Source organism: Topomyia yanbarensis, chromosome 2 (genome assembly GCF_030247195.1).
Source record: "Topomyia yanbarensis strain Yona2022 chromosome 2, ASM3024719v1, whole genome shotgun sequence".
Classification (NCBI taxonomy): domain Eukaryota; kingdom Metazoa; phylum Arthropoda; class Insecta; order Diptera; family Culicidae; genus Topomyia; species Topomyia yanbarensis.
In genome coordinates, this window is record NC_080671.1 from 446,375,809 (window position 1) to 446,391,344 (window position 15,536).

At 38.4% G+C, this 15,536-nt stretch overlaps 1 protein-coding gene across 2 annotated transcripts in view; it reads left to right on the forward strand.

Moving 5' to 3' along the window:
* Positions 1–13,180, forward strand: part of LOC131685723 (hemicentin-2-like) — a 135,411-nt gene extending 122,231 nt beyond the window's left edge. The window contains exons 4-7 of one of the 2 annotated variants that reach the window (XM_058969632.1): positions 12,034–12,244; positions 12,346–12,451; positions 12,585–12,772; positions 12,893–13,180. In XM_058969632.1, coding sequence (XP_058825615.1) covers positions 12,034–12,244; positions 12,346–12,451; positions 12,585–12,772; positions 12,893–13,089 — 702 coding nt within the window. In that variant the 3' untranslated portion in view covers positions 13,090–13,180. The remainder of the gene's footprint in view (positions 1–12,033; positions 12,245–12,345; positions 12,452–12,584; positions 12,773–12,892) is intronic. The other variant, XM_058969633.1, reaches the window with a different exon arrangement.
* The last annotated feature ends 2,356 nt before the right edge of the window (positions 13,181–15,536 follow it).

Here is a 15,536-nt window from a genome sequence, read left to right on the forward strand (position 1 = left end):
TGGAACATTTGTCCGAATGGAACATTTGTCCGAATGGAACATTTGTCCGAATGGAACACTTGTCCGAATGGAACATTTGTCCGAATGGAACATTTGTCCGAATGGACATTTGTCCGAATGGACATTTGTCCGAATGGACATTTGTCCGAATGGACATTTGTCCGAATGGACTCCCTGCCCGGAGGGCCGTATGTCATATGCCATTCGACTCAGTTCGTCGAGATCGGAAAATGTCTGTGTGTGTATGTATGTGTGTATGTGTGCATGTATGTGTATTTGTGCATGTGTGTATGTGGAAAAAATGTACCTCTGTTTCTCAGAGACGGCTGGGCCCATTTGCTCAAACTTAGTCTCAAATGAAAGGTATAACCTTCCCATCGGCTGCTATTGATTTTTTTATTGATAGGACTTCCGGTTCCGGAGTTACGGGTTAAAGAGTGCGACCACACAGCAAATTCCCATATAAACTGAAATAAAAAATTCTCAAAGGGGGGAAGGCAAGGCAACATTTCAAAATCGAATTTGCATTTTTGATGCCAAATCCAAATTGACAAATATTGACTTATTTGGACTTTGGCACATTTTGCCTTTCTCATATAGAAAGGTTATGCAATCACTCTAAAAACCTAATCAATCTAATCCCGGCCCAGGGGGTCAGGTGTTTGAAGATGATGGAGGGAACATTTTTTTGGGAGTTTTTGTCAAATCAGTTGACGCGAGGTATTTGAAGGCGATGGGCGCAAGATTGTCTCGGAGCACTATAGGTTTAACCCGAGCAAATTCTCATGGGCTCCAACACCATACAACTCCTTAAAAAACCTTGAATATGGTCCGTTGAAAAATTTACAACAATCAAAACACCATAAAATTGTCTCAATAACCCATAGATACACCAAAATATAGTTTTTACATGGGATCTACCGGACCATGTCGATGGTGTTTTCATGGTTTAATCCCACTACAAACACTATTAAAACACCATGTAATGTGGGTGAATCTGGACCATGACGGGATGTTAAAGATAGAGCTATTTCATGGTACACGATTCGATATAATCAATCGGGTGCCAAGCTAGCAGACAGTGCTCATTTTTGGGAATTAGGTATCAGTGAATTAGACAATTTTATGTACTAAACCAACTTAGTGATTTTCCGTAAACGAAATTAATTAAGACGTTTACTATTTTCTATATAAGTTCTTCAATAATATTGTTCCGATATATATTAATGAAGCACTCGCCGAAACATATGAATCCGGTTTAAATTTTCCAAAGTCAGAATAATTTACTATGGTTGGGGGCCCTTTATGTTGATCCATAAGTTCTCTCTAACGTCCTGCCTCCAAGTTGTCAAAGTATTCGAATGGAGGATGCTGAGAACGATTTTCTTCGGTGTACGTATGGACGGTATGTGGAGGAAAAGAATGAATCACGAACTAACGAGATTCTACGGTAAACTAAGTATCCGGAGACCTCCAATCTTGCAGGTACTAGAAGGAAAGAAGCGCAGCGTTCACGGTGGCTGGATCTGATGGAGTTAAACGTGTTAGGGAGTCCAAAAAGGCGGTAAAGATAAAATTGAGGAGAAACTCAAAATGCCAGTGATGGAATGGCCCCGTCAGAAAGCTATCAACTGAAAAGTTGATTTCTCCGTAGTACAAGCAATTTTGTGAAGATATTGTAAATAATTGATTGAGAAACTATCAACGATATTGTATAAACTCTGTTTAAAAAATATTAACTTTTTGATATGCTTATAAACATTTGTATTTGAGTAACTTTCAAGTTAGAAACAAAAATAGTAAACTGTACCAGTGGCGGCGCGAGATGATTTGCCGCTCGGGGCCAACAAATCAATTTGCCGGCCCTTTTATAATGAATTTTCAAAAGAGTTCGAGTCCCCTTAAAAGTTCATATGAGCAAGTTTCTAATTTTGAGAAAAAATTAATAATACTGCCATTTATAAACCGATTGTTATGAAAATACCGCATAATACTTTTAACAGAAGAACATAACGAACGACAGCGCTACTAATTTTTTAGACCCGAGAAATAGTTTTATGCTATAAATCAAGCTTTTAAGATTCTATTCATTTTTACCCAAACGTAGGTTTGTATTGTATTTGACCAGACCTGCAACCTTTTCTGGATCACTTGAAAAGTACATTCTTTTTTTTTATTTTGCGGCACCTTGTAATTATTCATTATGGTACAAAAGTCGACAAATTTTTTAATAGTATTTGTAGTTTTTTTAATATTAATAACAAAATCGCCGAATAGTGAATACTTCCCAGTGTTCGCCAGCTTCTAGCTCGTGCCTCAGCTTTGTGCGTAATTGCTTGTCAAACGTCCCTAGGTGAAAGGGCGGCATCTGTCATAATATCAAATTTCCCCTTAACAAACTAACAATCGGATAATTCGAATCATATCTGAATGTATTTTAGATTTCCAGGTTACTCGATCTTGGACCGCCAGTTCCATGGACGCCCACCGCACGCGCATCTTCCTCAATTGTGCACAGCCAGCGAGAGCGGGGTTTGCCTCAAAATCGACGACCTCCTGCAGGTTCTCTGCTTGTCATAACTTTAATTGGTTTCTCTTTCGTCTTTCTGCACTACATGCCCAGCTCACTGTAGTGTGCCGTGTTTTATTAGCCTTCCAATGACAGCATGGTTGAATACTTGGTACTGTTGGGGGTCCGTGCGTCTGGGTCATTCTCCATTTTCTACTGTGCTGACGAGTATTGAACGCAGAATTCTTCTCCCAAACAAGCCGAACACTCGATACCCTGCTTCCTTCAACATCCATGGCCGTTCAGAGCAAAAAGGAATATCACCCATTTGAATAGAGCAAGTTTTGCGCGCATCCTTAGGCTGTGGAACTCTAGCTGACTACGTAAACCATATTCGCAGCAGCAACATATATTTTTCCTTCGCGGCCAACATCGTTATAATATGTCCCTAGTGTTCTGAGATATACAATTTGGTTTACCGTACCCCATCGTTTCCATTTCGAACCCAACACGACTGCCGCGTTCTGTGCCAGCTACCATGTACTTTGTCTTGTCAGACTTTATAGTCAGCCCGATTCTTGGAGCTTCCCTTTTAAAAGGCAACAATGCCTCTTCCACTGCTCTGCGATCAGCGCCAATGATGTCGATGTTGATCGCAAAGCCAAGAAGCATATGAGATTTCGTGATGATGGTCCCGATCCTTTGCACATCAGATCTTCGTATCGCTTGATTTTATCCCATCCAGTATCATCCAAATCAGCTTAATCAGTTTCGTCGGGAAACCATGTTCAACGATTATCTGCCACTGTTCAATTCATTTTACTGAATCGTATGCCGCCATGAAATCCACAAACAGATGGTGAATCCACAAGTTGTATTCCCGGAATATATCCAGGATTTGTCGCAATTGGTCCGTCGTTGATCGTCTTTCTCGAAACCCGCTTTGATATACACCGACATAGGACTCAGCCAACAGACGCAGTCTCCTCAAAAGAACACGAGAGACTACCTTGTAGGCGGCATTGAGGATCGTTATGCCTCGGAAGACATTATGTTCCAGTTTGTAGTCCTTCTTGAAAATAAAACATATGAGGCCATTCAACCAATCCAAAAGCATTCTTTCTACCATGCAGATCATTCCGATCACGGAATGGATTGCTTCTCACAGCCGGTCACTTTTTAGACTCTCGGATCCACTCATTCCTAAAAAAACATTCGATCAAATAACGTACGCTAGCGCACGAAACTAACCTTCTATTGAACACTTTGAATGGTTGTCTTATCGACGATGCTGGACCAACGCAGCCGTTACACGTAACAGGAAAGGAAGCTCCTTTCCAATGGAATTAAAAGATTGAAAACGCACTACTTGTATACTTTTTGAGGTAGAGACATTTAAAGACACTTGTTTGTCTTGTTTACAGTTCATCAATAACACTTGACACTTGTTTACAGTTCAATAACTTTGTAACAGTTGAGAATTGATAGTTTGTGTAGAACGATTTGTTCGCTAAATATGATTCTCTATCACGCCTCGAGAGATTCCTAACAATGAACCAAACACCCTTTACAGGTCGGACTCGATTATCCGGGGATTCGATTATCCGGGGATTCGATTATCCGTGATTCGATTATCCGGGGAAAATGATTCGATTATCCGGGTGTTTCTAGAAAAATTCAAATTTCAACTAGAATGTTTGATTGTAGTGCTAATTCGATCATTGCAGTCAATAAAACTTTTTTTCTGGGGGTCTAAGGGTCCTCCTCACCAATTTTGGTCTACCTCAAAAATAGCTTACATATGGGTCATTCCGCGCAAAGTGACCAAAAAACTAAAACTTGGGATCGACCTTCACGGATTGGAACTAATTTTGAATAAATTGTTCATCTACAGCCAACATTTAACATCCTAAATTATTGTGTCATTTTTAACCACCCCACGGTCCATGGGAACAATCCTAATTTGAACTAATTGTTTCAAAAAAAATAATTGTTTTTCAGATTATATCTCTGGTACTGTTTGCACTAGAATTAATCAGAGGGATGATTTTTGAAGGATTTGTTCAACGAATCTGTAAAAAATGCTAGTTTTTACGGCAGTGTTGCCAAATATGATACTTTTTAGTTTTAAACTAAAAGTAAATTTTTCTTGTGATACACATATCGATAACTGTAGGCATTTTTTAAACATAAATACTTATACTTACTCGGTCGGTTTCTGGCACTCTCTTAGGATAATGATGACATGTTTTTCAGGATTGTATGGATACTTTCTAGGATTCTGATCGAAGTTTTCTTAGCATTCCGATAGAATCTATTTAAAATTTCTATTGAATCCTTATCCGTATTTCTATGGTTTTTTCTATGAATTTTGATGCAGGATTCTAGAGAAAAGCTTCTCAAAGGTCTGATGGAATCCTGCTCAAAACAGCATTCTGCTGAAGATTATGATTTTTTCAAGATGCTGATAGAATCATGTTCCTATTTTCAATGTAATCCGGTGTATAATTCTGATGAATATTCTACTGTGAGTTCCAGTGGACTTTGACACAATATTGCTCTTCTTCCATTATCCCTTTTTCATGAAATTGGACTTGATCGGAAGGTAAATATTGAGCAGCTTCTAGCACTGCGAAAGAAGTACCAATCTAGTAAACCAGGTTTTTCGTGTTTCATGATTCCAACAGTTCTAAGAAAAAATAGTTTTGGAACCGTATATGCGGTAGAAAAAAGTTGGTCAAGAAATGGTTAACAAGATTCTGATAAGAGACCCGGCAGTCTCTGGAGGCGATTTCAATTCTTGGGTAGCTCAAGCAAAAATTGATGTTAGGCTAAGTAAAGCTATGTAAAGAGGGCGCCAGCAGTACTTCTTTCTGCAGCCGCCGAGAGCCTATCTTCTACGTAACCTTCTGTAGTTCTTCGCTGATGACAAACATGAATGGGAGAGTTTCCGAAGACTACATGCGTAGTACAGACACTATATATAACAAACTAGCGGAGAGTAAAATTAGCAACCATGAATGTAAACTGGCATCACCGAAGCTCCTATAAGCTTTACATGGGATTCCTCTTGCACTTCTCCTCTCAAAACCCTCATGCTTTTTGACAGTCCGTTTGGCTGCAATTTTTGACACTTCGATAGTCCGTGTAAAAAGTGTCTGTAGTGCGTAGTGATCACATGACAATCCGGTACGACATTGGTCAACTAAATGATGCTACAAGGACAAGGATCTCTTTATTTATACAACGTGCACTCTTCTAACTAGAATGAGGGTTAAAAGAAACGTTAGCTGGGATATGTGACACCACCACCTACACTAAACTGGTGCCGAAAACCGACGACCCGCAGCTTACTTACTTTATTTTTTTTCTAGTATACGAGTAATCGAATCATTTACCCCGGGAAAATCGAAGCCCCCGTTAATCGAGTTTGACCTGTATTGCAGAAGGCACACCTTGTTAAAAAGTTTGTCTTCGAATTCTTGCACAAATATCTATAAACAACTAATACATGCCGTTAACTCGTTGCCAATAAAAATAATACATGAAAACCAACTAAAAATTCAAATCACTCCTTGAAATTCTAAAAAATCGGGTGGGGCCAAAATAGGTACATTTACATTTTCCTTAATAGCAAACTTTACCCTGATCATTTTATTTTCAATTTCTTTACAAATACAGCTTAAATTCATAAAATAACACAAAAAAAGTTTGATTCGATTATCCGGGTGATTCGATTATCCGGGGTGAGATTTTTTTGAAATCCCCGGATAATCGAGTCCGACCTGTATATGGTAGAGCTCCCTGGTTTAATTCCAATAAATTAGTCTGCATACTCACACTACTACAAGTACGTTCGGAAACTCATCTCCGTTGTATCTTTTGAGACTGATCAATATGTATATAGTTTTGTTCGATCGCATCCGTCGTCCCCCTATTTTTTTAATTGGGTCATTAAGCTATGTATAGTTTTCCGTTCCATTCGATAAATTTTAGGTCCAATATACATAATATAACATTATTTCAAAAAAAATTTCGTTGTAATACGTAAAAACGATTTTTTTGTTTTTTAAAATAAATCTTATGTAAACTTGGCAACCATACATAGGAAAACTGCGGTTGTTTACATCTGGCCTATCAGGACAACACCCAAAATAAAAAAAACTATATGCAATGGTTGGTGTTTATGTCAAATAAAAATAACCCTCCGGGAAAACCGAGAAAACATGCCCTAATTTTTTCTGACAGGGCATCATTTGTCGTGAAATTTGATATGTCAAATCCTTCCTATAGTGTCAAATCCAGACTGTCAACATATTTCTTTATTTTAAATTTTAATATTATTTTCACGTTTCCTGAGTTGGAAAAAAATATTGTTGCAATCACGAAAATCAGCTTTATCGATGTAAGTAATAAAAACGCTTTTAATCCACCTAACAGTGTGATGAGACATTTCTTATAACTCTTATCACTCTCTTCTGATATTATATCGTATGAGAACATTTAAAACTTGATGCTTCGCGATGTTTTTGATAACACATACTACATGGGATTGTGGCAGGACACAGAGAATCGCTCAAATCAGCATAGGACAACATCAGTGCTAGAAATCTCAAACCAAATCAATGGGAAAGCGAAAAAATGGCCCATAAAATAGACATACAAACGAATTATTGCCAATGCTCTGTTAATAAAATATCTAAATTCCTCAATCAATGCATTGTGCTGGGAAAACTGAATTTTCCTAAAGGGGTTATGTATATTGTACTGAGCCAAAAAATCGATTTTTTTTTTGAATCGGAATGAAGTTTATACTTTACTCAAATTTTCAACGCGACTGAGACCTAAATATCAACGCTTTTTCTGGAAAATAGCGATACTAGCAGTGACACCATTCAAAGAAAATCTACAGTGAATATTTCCAGACTTGGTTTTATTTCCTATTTAAGAAATATTGTGTTTTTTACATCCTAGATTGCATGATTCAGTGATCGAAACCCAAAACTTCATGAAGTATTTGAAATTATTAAATTAAAATTTGTGTTTGCTATTGAAATTGACAAAATGATAGTATCGCCCCTTTGACGATTGTTTACTTTTTCGGTCCCACCTATCAGCATTGAAGTATCGCCCTTACGTTTTTTTACAATACCAATTTTACAGTTGGTGGGGGTTTGGTGAAAATCGATCTAACTGTCCAAACGGCATAATTCCGAAACCGTAATTTTTGAAGTTTGAAAATTATGCAGAATTAATTTTTCAGAAAATAGTAACAGAGTTCGTGTTTTTAGCGAATTTGTTGAGACTTTATTGTAGTCATGAATATTAACCTGAGAAAATTCACCATAAATACTTCTTGGACGATATACCGCCAAAATTATTTTATCAAATGATGCGCTGTTTAACGTTTGTAAAACTCATCGAAGATACTAAACCTCCGAAATTGGCGGTTTAAAAATGATGTTATCTTGACCTTAAATTACTGTTTTTGAACGTTTGACCTATACATATAATTGTTCATACAACAAAAATCAAATTCTCATCAAAATCGATCAGGACCTGCTAGAATCGAATGGAAATCGTCATTTTTCATAAATTTCTCTCTACATTCGGAAAGTGTTATCCTCGTTATTATTCATATTACGTTTGCGTCTCAACTCGACGCATTCCCAAAATATAAACCTGTTTTAATCCACCTAGTGGTGCAATTGTGCTTGTCTCACTTGTCCAGACTACGAAGGTTATGTTCAATAAAATGGTGGAAATGAATATTTCATGTTCAGTACGATTTGCACATACATACAATGGATCGACAGCCACGATCTTGAGATACTGACCGCCGCTGGTTTCAAGCGATGTTTCAGTATCACATAGTAAGATCCGGGAGGTCCGGGTCCTGCCGAAAATTTTCAACTTGTTAAGAAATTTTAAACTAGTTTTATTTTTAAAGTAGCAACCACTCACTGCATACTCCCTCCGGGCCGGTATGATTGACGATTTTTAGAGTGATTGCATAACCTTTCTGTATGAGAAAGGCAAAAGGGGGTGGGCGTGGCGTAGTTGGTAAATCGATTGCCTTGTACTCAGCGCACCTGGGTTCGAGTCCCGACCCCGCACATAGGGTTAGAAATTTTTCACAAGAGATTTTTCTAACACGAAGAGGCGAATGACCTCAAGGTTAAAACCTCTATAATCGAAATAAAAAAAAAGAAAGGCAAAAATGTACCAAAGTCCAAAAAAATCAATTTTTGTCAAACATTATTTTTTTCGAGTTTACATCAAATCTCGATGTTTCATGCATTATAAAGTCATTTGGCATCAAAAATACAAATTTGATTTTGAAAATTTTTCATTTCAGTTTATATGGGAATTTGCTGTGTGATTGCACTCTTCAACTCATAACTCCGGAACCGGAAGTCCAATCAATAAAAAATCAATTGCAGCCGATGGGAAGGTTGTACCTTTCATTTGAGACTAACTTTGTGCAAATCGATCCAGCCATCTCTGAGAAACAGAGGTCACATATTTTTCCACATACACACATACATGCATACACACAGACATTTTCCGATCTCGATGAACTGAGTCGATTGGCATATGACACTCGGCCCTCCCGGTCGGGATTAGATTGACGAATTTTAGAGTGAATGAGAAAGGCAAAAACATGTTTAGCAAATGTTGAAAGTTATGCATTTTTTGGTGCGCAGTTCTATGTTTCATAGACATTAAATCAATTTTTACTTCGCTTCCTATTAAATAAAGATCCTTATTACAGTACATCTCTACAAAAACGAGCTCAATTTGAAAAGAAATCTGAGGATCATGATTGGAAACAGAACTCTGGAATTTTCTATTGGAATGTTTTCAGGCAGGATTTTGATATTGATGCAATTAGACAACTGTGAAATCAAGACCAAAAGATCAGTTACATATCAGGACTCCATTCCGACAATTTATCAAAAGTCCTCATGATGTTTGCAACAACAGAATATCAATGTACGGATCAGATAATTGTTATTGTAATATTGAATTAAATCAGTCTGCATCAATAAATTTTCAACTTCAATCCATTTTTTTTGTGGGTGTGGTGGGGGGGGGGGGCGTTGTATGGTATTAAACCCCAAAACCTTCCCTTGGCTACGCCGTTGCTTGGAGTTAGTTATTTCGCTTTTAATTTTCCAATATGTTTCAGATCGATCCGATGGTCATGAATTAGAAAAATTGCAGTCAGAAGGTTCGCACAAATGAACATTTTTGCACTGATAAGTTATCAAGTTCCTTCCAGACAACTTGGAAGTGTTCGGTGATTATTTCTAGCGGTTGTAGATAGAAAAATGAAATACAAAATTCGTTTTATCGAAATAATGTTTGGCTTATTTCAATGGATTATTACTATATTGAACAATAAATAGGCGACAAAGTAATCCACAAACAACAAGCCATAACTTTTAAAGTATTCAAAATAGATATTTGAAGTCTTCAGTAAAGTTATTTGCAAAAGTAAGAGCTACAAATTTGCTGAAGGCATCATTTCGATATAATCACTTCCAAGAAAATTTGTGAAAATATCTCACTCATAGGGGGATTAATCAGCAAAAGCACAATACCAAAAGAAAGGGCATATTACCTCCATTAAATTCTCCGAAGATACTATTGACCTAAAATAAGCCATTTTGGCGTTAATAATAGATTACCTTTTTTTGATCATATTTCTGGCAATGGGAAATGATAAAAATCTTTCGTCCGCATTTAATGTTAAATATATCTTTTGATAATAGTCCGATTTCAACAATCTATAGCTTGTTCGAAAGGTATTCGTTAAAGCTGTCTAAAAGCATATAAATTGTTATTCTATATTGTCAATTTCGGCAGATAATTCAAAAAAACTGCAAAAAACGCCATTTTTGCGCATTCAAACATTCATATCTTGGAAACTAAACATCAGAATGAAAAACAAATTAACAGCGTTCATACTGTTTTTAGTTCTTTCATTTAAAATTGGTTTGGATAAGATCGGTTCAGCCATTGCTGAGAAACACGAATGAGAATTTGTCCGTTACATACACACACACACAGACACACACACACACACACACACACAGACATTGTCCCAAATCGTCGAGCTGAGTCGATTGGTATATAAGACTCGGCCCTCCGGGCCTCGGAAAAAATCTTTAAAGTTTGAGCGAATTCTATACATTTCTTTTATAAGAAATGTAAAAACGACTTTTTTTTCTCATTTAATGACCCAATTGTCATTAAATGAGAAAATAATATAAATTCAAGCGTTTCACCCGCACTTGATTTTTATCGTGATTAATGAAACTTGAACAATTACTAAAAATGAAATAGAAATTTTTTGAGTAGGAAATGCCGCCCCCTGATTTTGCCGCTCGGGGCGGTTGCCCCCTTCGCCCCCCTTAGCGCTGCCACTGAACTGTACTGTAAATATTATATTCAATTTTGTAAATATATCGTAGTTTGTTGGATTATAAACTAACAACAGCATTCTTGGAATTTGTTCCTTGTATAAATACGGATTCGGTAGGTCTGTGTTCAATCCCAGCCGAGGCTGCTGAAATTTTCTGTAGTCACATCCTCCTTCGGGGGGGGGTAAAGCAGTTGGTCCCGATCCATGTGTTGTTGGGGAATCTTTGGCTCTGGCACTCAGTTCGGACAGATGCCGACGAAAAAAACTCCCCAGTTGACTCAAATATGCTTTCAGTGAGATTTACTAAATTGGATAGTAAGCTATAAACCGACGAAAGGAGTTTTCAGAATTCTTAGGAATCTTGTGAGGATATTATAAATCATTGACTGATAAATTATCATCAAAATTCCGTAAACTTGTTTTTCAAATACTTACGAACATTTTGGTATCATAACATGTATGGGTTGTTTCCGTATGTTTGAAAGCTGCAGCAAGTTTTTAACACCGTACAGGCTGTTTTTTGACGCTTGGTGGAACCTGTAAATAAAACTGGCGAAATAACATCCTCTCTAGCCACGTCCCTGTTTAACTTTTTAGCTGTCACTTTGATGATAGACCAGCGAAAGTTGAAAATTCCATCACCCGTTTGAAACGCACTTGAGTTCGTTAGGAAGTTCCGCTAGCAGCACATCCAAGCAGGCGCGCATCATATAGGAAAGCGTACGATGGAGAAGGTACCTATTAAAAATCACGCACTTTGTCACACGTCACATTCTCCATCCTCAGTGTTTTCAGGAACAACACAAAAAGAGATCATCTGGATGGGTGTGTAACTGAATTTGCTAGCCGGCAGAAGACCAGACGGTTCGTCGTTACGCAGTTTCACTCTTCTCTGACACACTTTTTGATGGTTTGCTCGCGCTAACCGAGATTATTACAGTCGTAAAAAGAAACGCGCCGGAAACGGTGCAATTGAATTTATTTATTTCATACATCTGCGGTTTTTCGGGGCTGTTCGTTTTACGTGCACTAAACGATGCAGAGCACAAAAAAATTACTCAATTAATTTCGAAATTTTTTTTTGTTCTCGTAGGTCTCCTGGATGCGTAAAAGGGATCTGCACATTCTGACGTCCAGCACCCACACCTACACCGGGGATCAGCGATTCGCCGTTCATCATCCGCCGGATGGCGACGATTGGGATTTGAAGATTTCGTACGCCCAACCACGGGACAGCGGAATCTATGAGTGTCAGGTCAACACCGAACCGAAGATTAACCTGGCCGTGTATCTGCATGTAACCGGTAAGTTAAGATACTGACTGACTGAATGAGAATAGTGCGCTGTCCGCAATAATCTAATTGATTGTTGAACTTTTGCCCCCCTTTTCATTCCCCATCGCAAGCAGCCGCCCGTGCAAAAATCCTCGGCTCACAGGAGGCTCACGTACGGAAAGGCAGTACCATCTCGCTGTCCTGTGTGGTCAATTTCCACGCATCGTCAATAACCTGGTAAGTACCGTTCCGAGCTTTAGTTATTGCCCCACCGTTGCCAGTCGCTATCAACCGACGTACTCGACAAGGGTTGAACGTAATACTAACAATCAAATTTTAAAACCACCCCCTGCCCCCCCCCCCCTTTTAGGTATCACGGAACATCCATCGTCAACTTCGACTCGGCTCGCGGTGGAATCAGCCTGGAGACGGAGAAAACCGAGGCGGGCACCAGCAGCCGACTGTTGCTGACTAAGGCCACCGTGAACGATTCTGGCAATTACACGTGCGTTCCAGCTGGTGCCATCCCAGCCAGTGTACAGGTGTACGTGCTGCATGGTGAGTTGTTTTTGCTTCGCACTTCGTCGAAGCCGCGAGCCGTTGGCCATTGTTTAGGATGTTTGTTTTCTCTCTCTCTTTCTATCTTTTTCTGTCTCTTTCTATTGACACTTTCGCCAGGTGAGCATCCGGCGGCGATGCAAACCAGCGGACAGATGGCATTGCGGTTGGGATCCGGTTTGGGGCCACTTTCGTTGTCGGTTGTCGGTGGAATGATTGCAATACTTGCTGTCTATGGGTATGAGCTGACGCGGCTACGCGCCCCGATGGATATGGCAACGGTTAGTGAGAGGCGAACGTTTGGCTTTAGTAGGTGATCTTGTACATAATCAAAACCGTTTCCGTAGATGAATAATGATGATGATGATGTAAATTTTAAGATGAATAAATTAATGTTTTAAAAACCGAGTCCGGGAAGGTGATTGCGATGCCGAACGTCCTAACGGTCTTCTAAGGATTCGTCTGATTTGAAAAGGTTTCGACGGGACATACTAGAGTGAACGGCTTGCTTCGATTGTTTTCAACTCACGATTGGCTCACTGAAAAGTGTTTAGATTGCTTTGTGAAAGACATCAACGTACCAAATTACTGATTCATTAAATATAAAGGAGTTAAATTTGTTGTAAGTAAAGTTGAATATTACAGAAACATTCTATCACAACCTGATCAGCTAGTCTTTAAATCAGCATGACAGAAGTGCTTTGTAAGAAGATATCACAAATCGCACATAAAGGGTAGCACCAGTAACAACTAAGTACATTAGTGTATGCTTCTCTCCAGTATTGCTATTAAAGAAATGAAATCCACGCTAAGAAGTACAGATCAATTGATTCAGCAGTCGATTGCCGTGCCCTGTTTCAGTCTTTGTCGTTCCTTACAAGTTGGTTCCGTTGTTCAAGCACGTATGTATGTGTTTGTGTGTATGTGTATGTGTATGTGTGCATTCGTAGCAAGATAAAAGTAACCGAAGCCTTCGCTTTTGGTTTATTCAAAAGAGGTTGCCAACATAATGAGATGGCTTTGTCGGGCTTTTCATCCTTTTATCCATGTGCTGACGGGATACATTTTCTGGTGTATCCTTTTACCCGCTTTGTTCTCGCGTAAGCTCAACGACCCATTTTCGATAAGTGCAAATAAGACAAACGAAGGGGTTCACGCTTATGGGAGTATTATACCTACTTCTTGCTGTTTTACGCAATGATTCTTTTTACTAATTTAACGTTGTCAAATAGTGTTTTATAACGATGTTGTCAGAAAATGAATATCTTGTCGATTAGGGCTTTCATAAAATATTACATTTTATTGGTAGAGTAGAACGGGGTCAAATAGGTATAAAGGTACAATAGGTATAGGGCACTATCTGTGCTATGTTATTGCAGAGGTCGCTCATCTTGTGTGAATTAGTTACACGGTAGAGAACATCATTGACGACTGTTATTTTGGTTGTTACTGTGGATCAGCTACATTGTTCTGCGAAAACGCATTGTCTTTCGTCCTCAGTAGAGTACATTTAATCAATGTAAAGCATGTCAAGTGAGTTTTTTCTTACATAAAAATTGATGATGAACTGGAGTATTGTGCTTGTTTTTCGAAATTTTCGTTTTTGAAAAAATACAGACATCAACATGAAACATACGCTTGGGGCACGATAGGTCAGCTATTTGGGGGCACTATAAGTCACTAATTATCGTCTCAAAGCCAAGCAATCACCTGAGCCGGAATAAACAACTTCAATTCCACACTCTGGCGGCGACGAGGATACCGACGAAGTCATTCGCAAGTCAAAGCAAGACAGCTGCTGAAGCAGTATGGTTTTTCAACATTTCGTTTCACAGTTTCCCTAATTTCCTCATCATTTGCCACTTCAGATTTCTTACCTGAATGACGCCATTTTATTTTTAAATAATCTGCCGTATTATTACTCTTCAAATAAAAGTGATTTTCTAGGCGTGTACATAGTTTAATTTAATCTCGAATATAGTGACCTATCGTACCTCCAGATTTTAAAAACATCGAGAAAGGTACCTTCGCCTTAGGGGCCATCCATATACCACGTGGACAATTTAGGGGAGGGTAGGGAGTACGAAAAAGTCCACGCTTGTCCATGGAGAGAAGGATGGGGGGTATAGAAATAGTCCACGTGGACTCATACTTATATTTTTTAGTGAGTTCATAAAACGAATTTGTATCATAATGGGCTACTATTTTAACTATTTTAGAATTTTATGTTGTTGATTTTACATAAGCCAATTGAAGCTCATAACTTCCTTAAATGTTGTGTATTGCAAAAAAGTGTCTTTTGGGCGTAAAATTTTTAATGTTTGTTATTTTTGCAAATGTCTCAGAAAACCTACAAAGTTTGAACTATTTTTTTATTCGATTCTTCAGGTTACAGCAAGTATCAAAACAGTCCAATACAATATGGATACATGAAATCGGAATGATATTACTTGAAATCTGGGGAAAGTCCACGTGGACATTGCGGAAAGGGGGATAGGGGTACATGAAATATCCACGCTTGTTCATGTAAGGGTAGGGTGGGATCAAAACCGAAGGTTTTTTGATCCACGTGGTACACTAAAGTTTTTTTCGCGCGGTTTTTTTGACAAAGTTTTTTATGCGGATTTTTCAATTATCGCGGTTTTTGCAAAAAATATTCTAAGCCCCTCTTTGAATGCAAAATACTTAGAAGATTTTCGGAAAGATGGAAGAGACGGGTCTGGAAGATATGGGTATTTTCGGAATGGTCTTCCAGTGTAGGTGC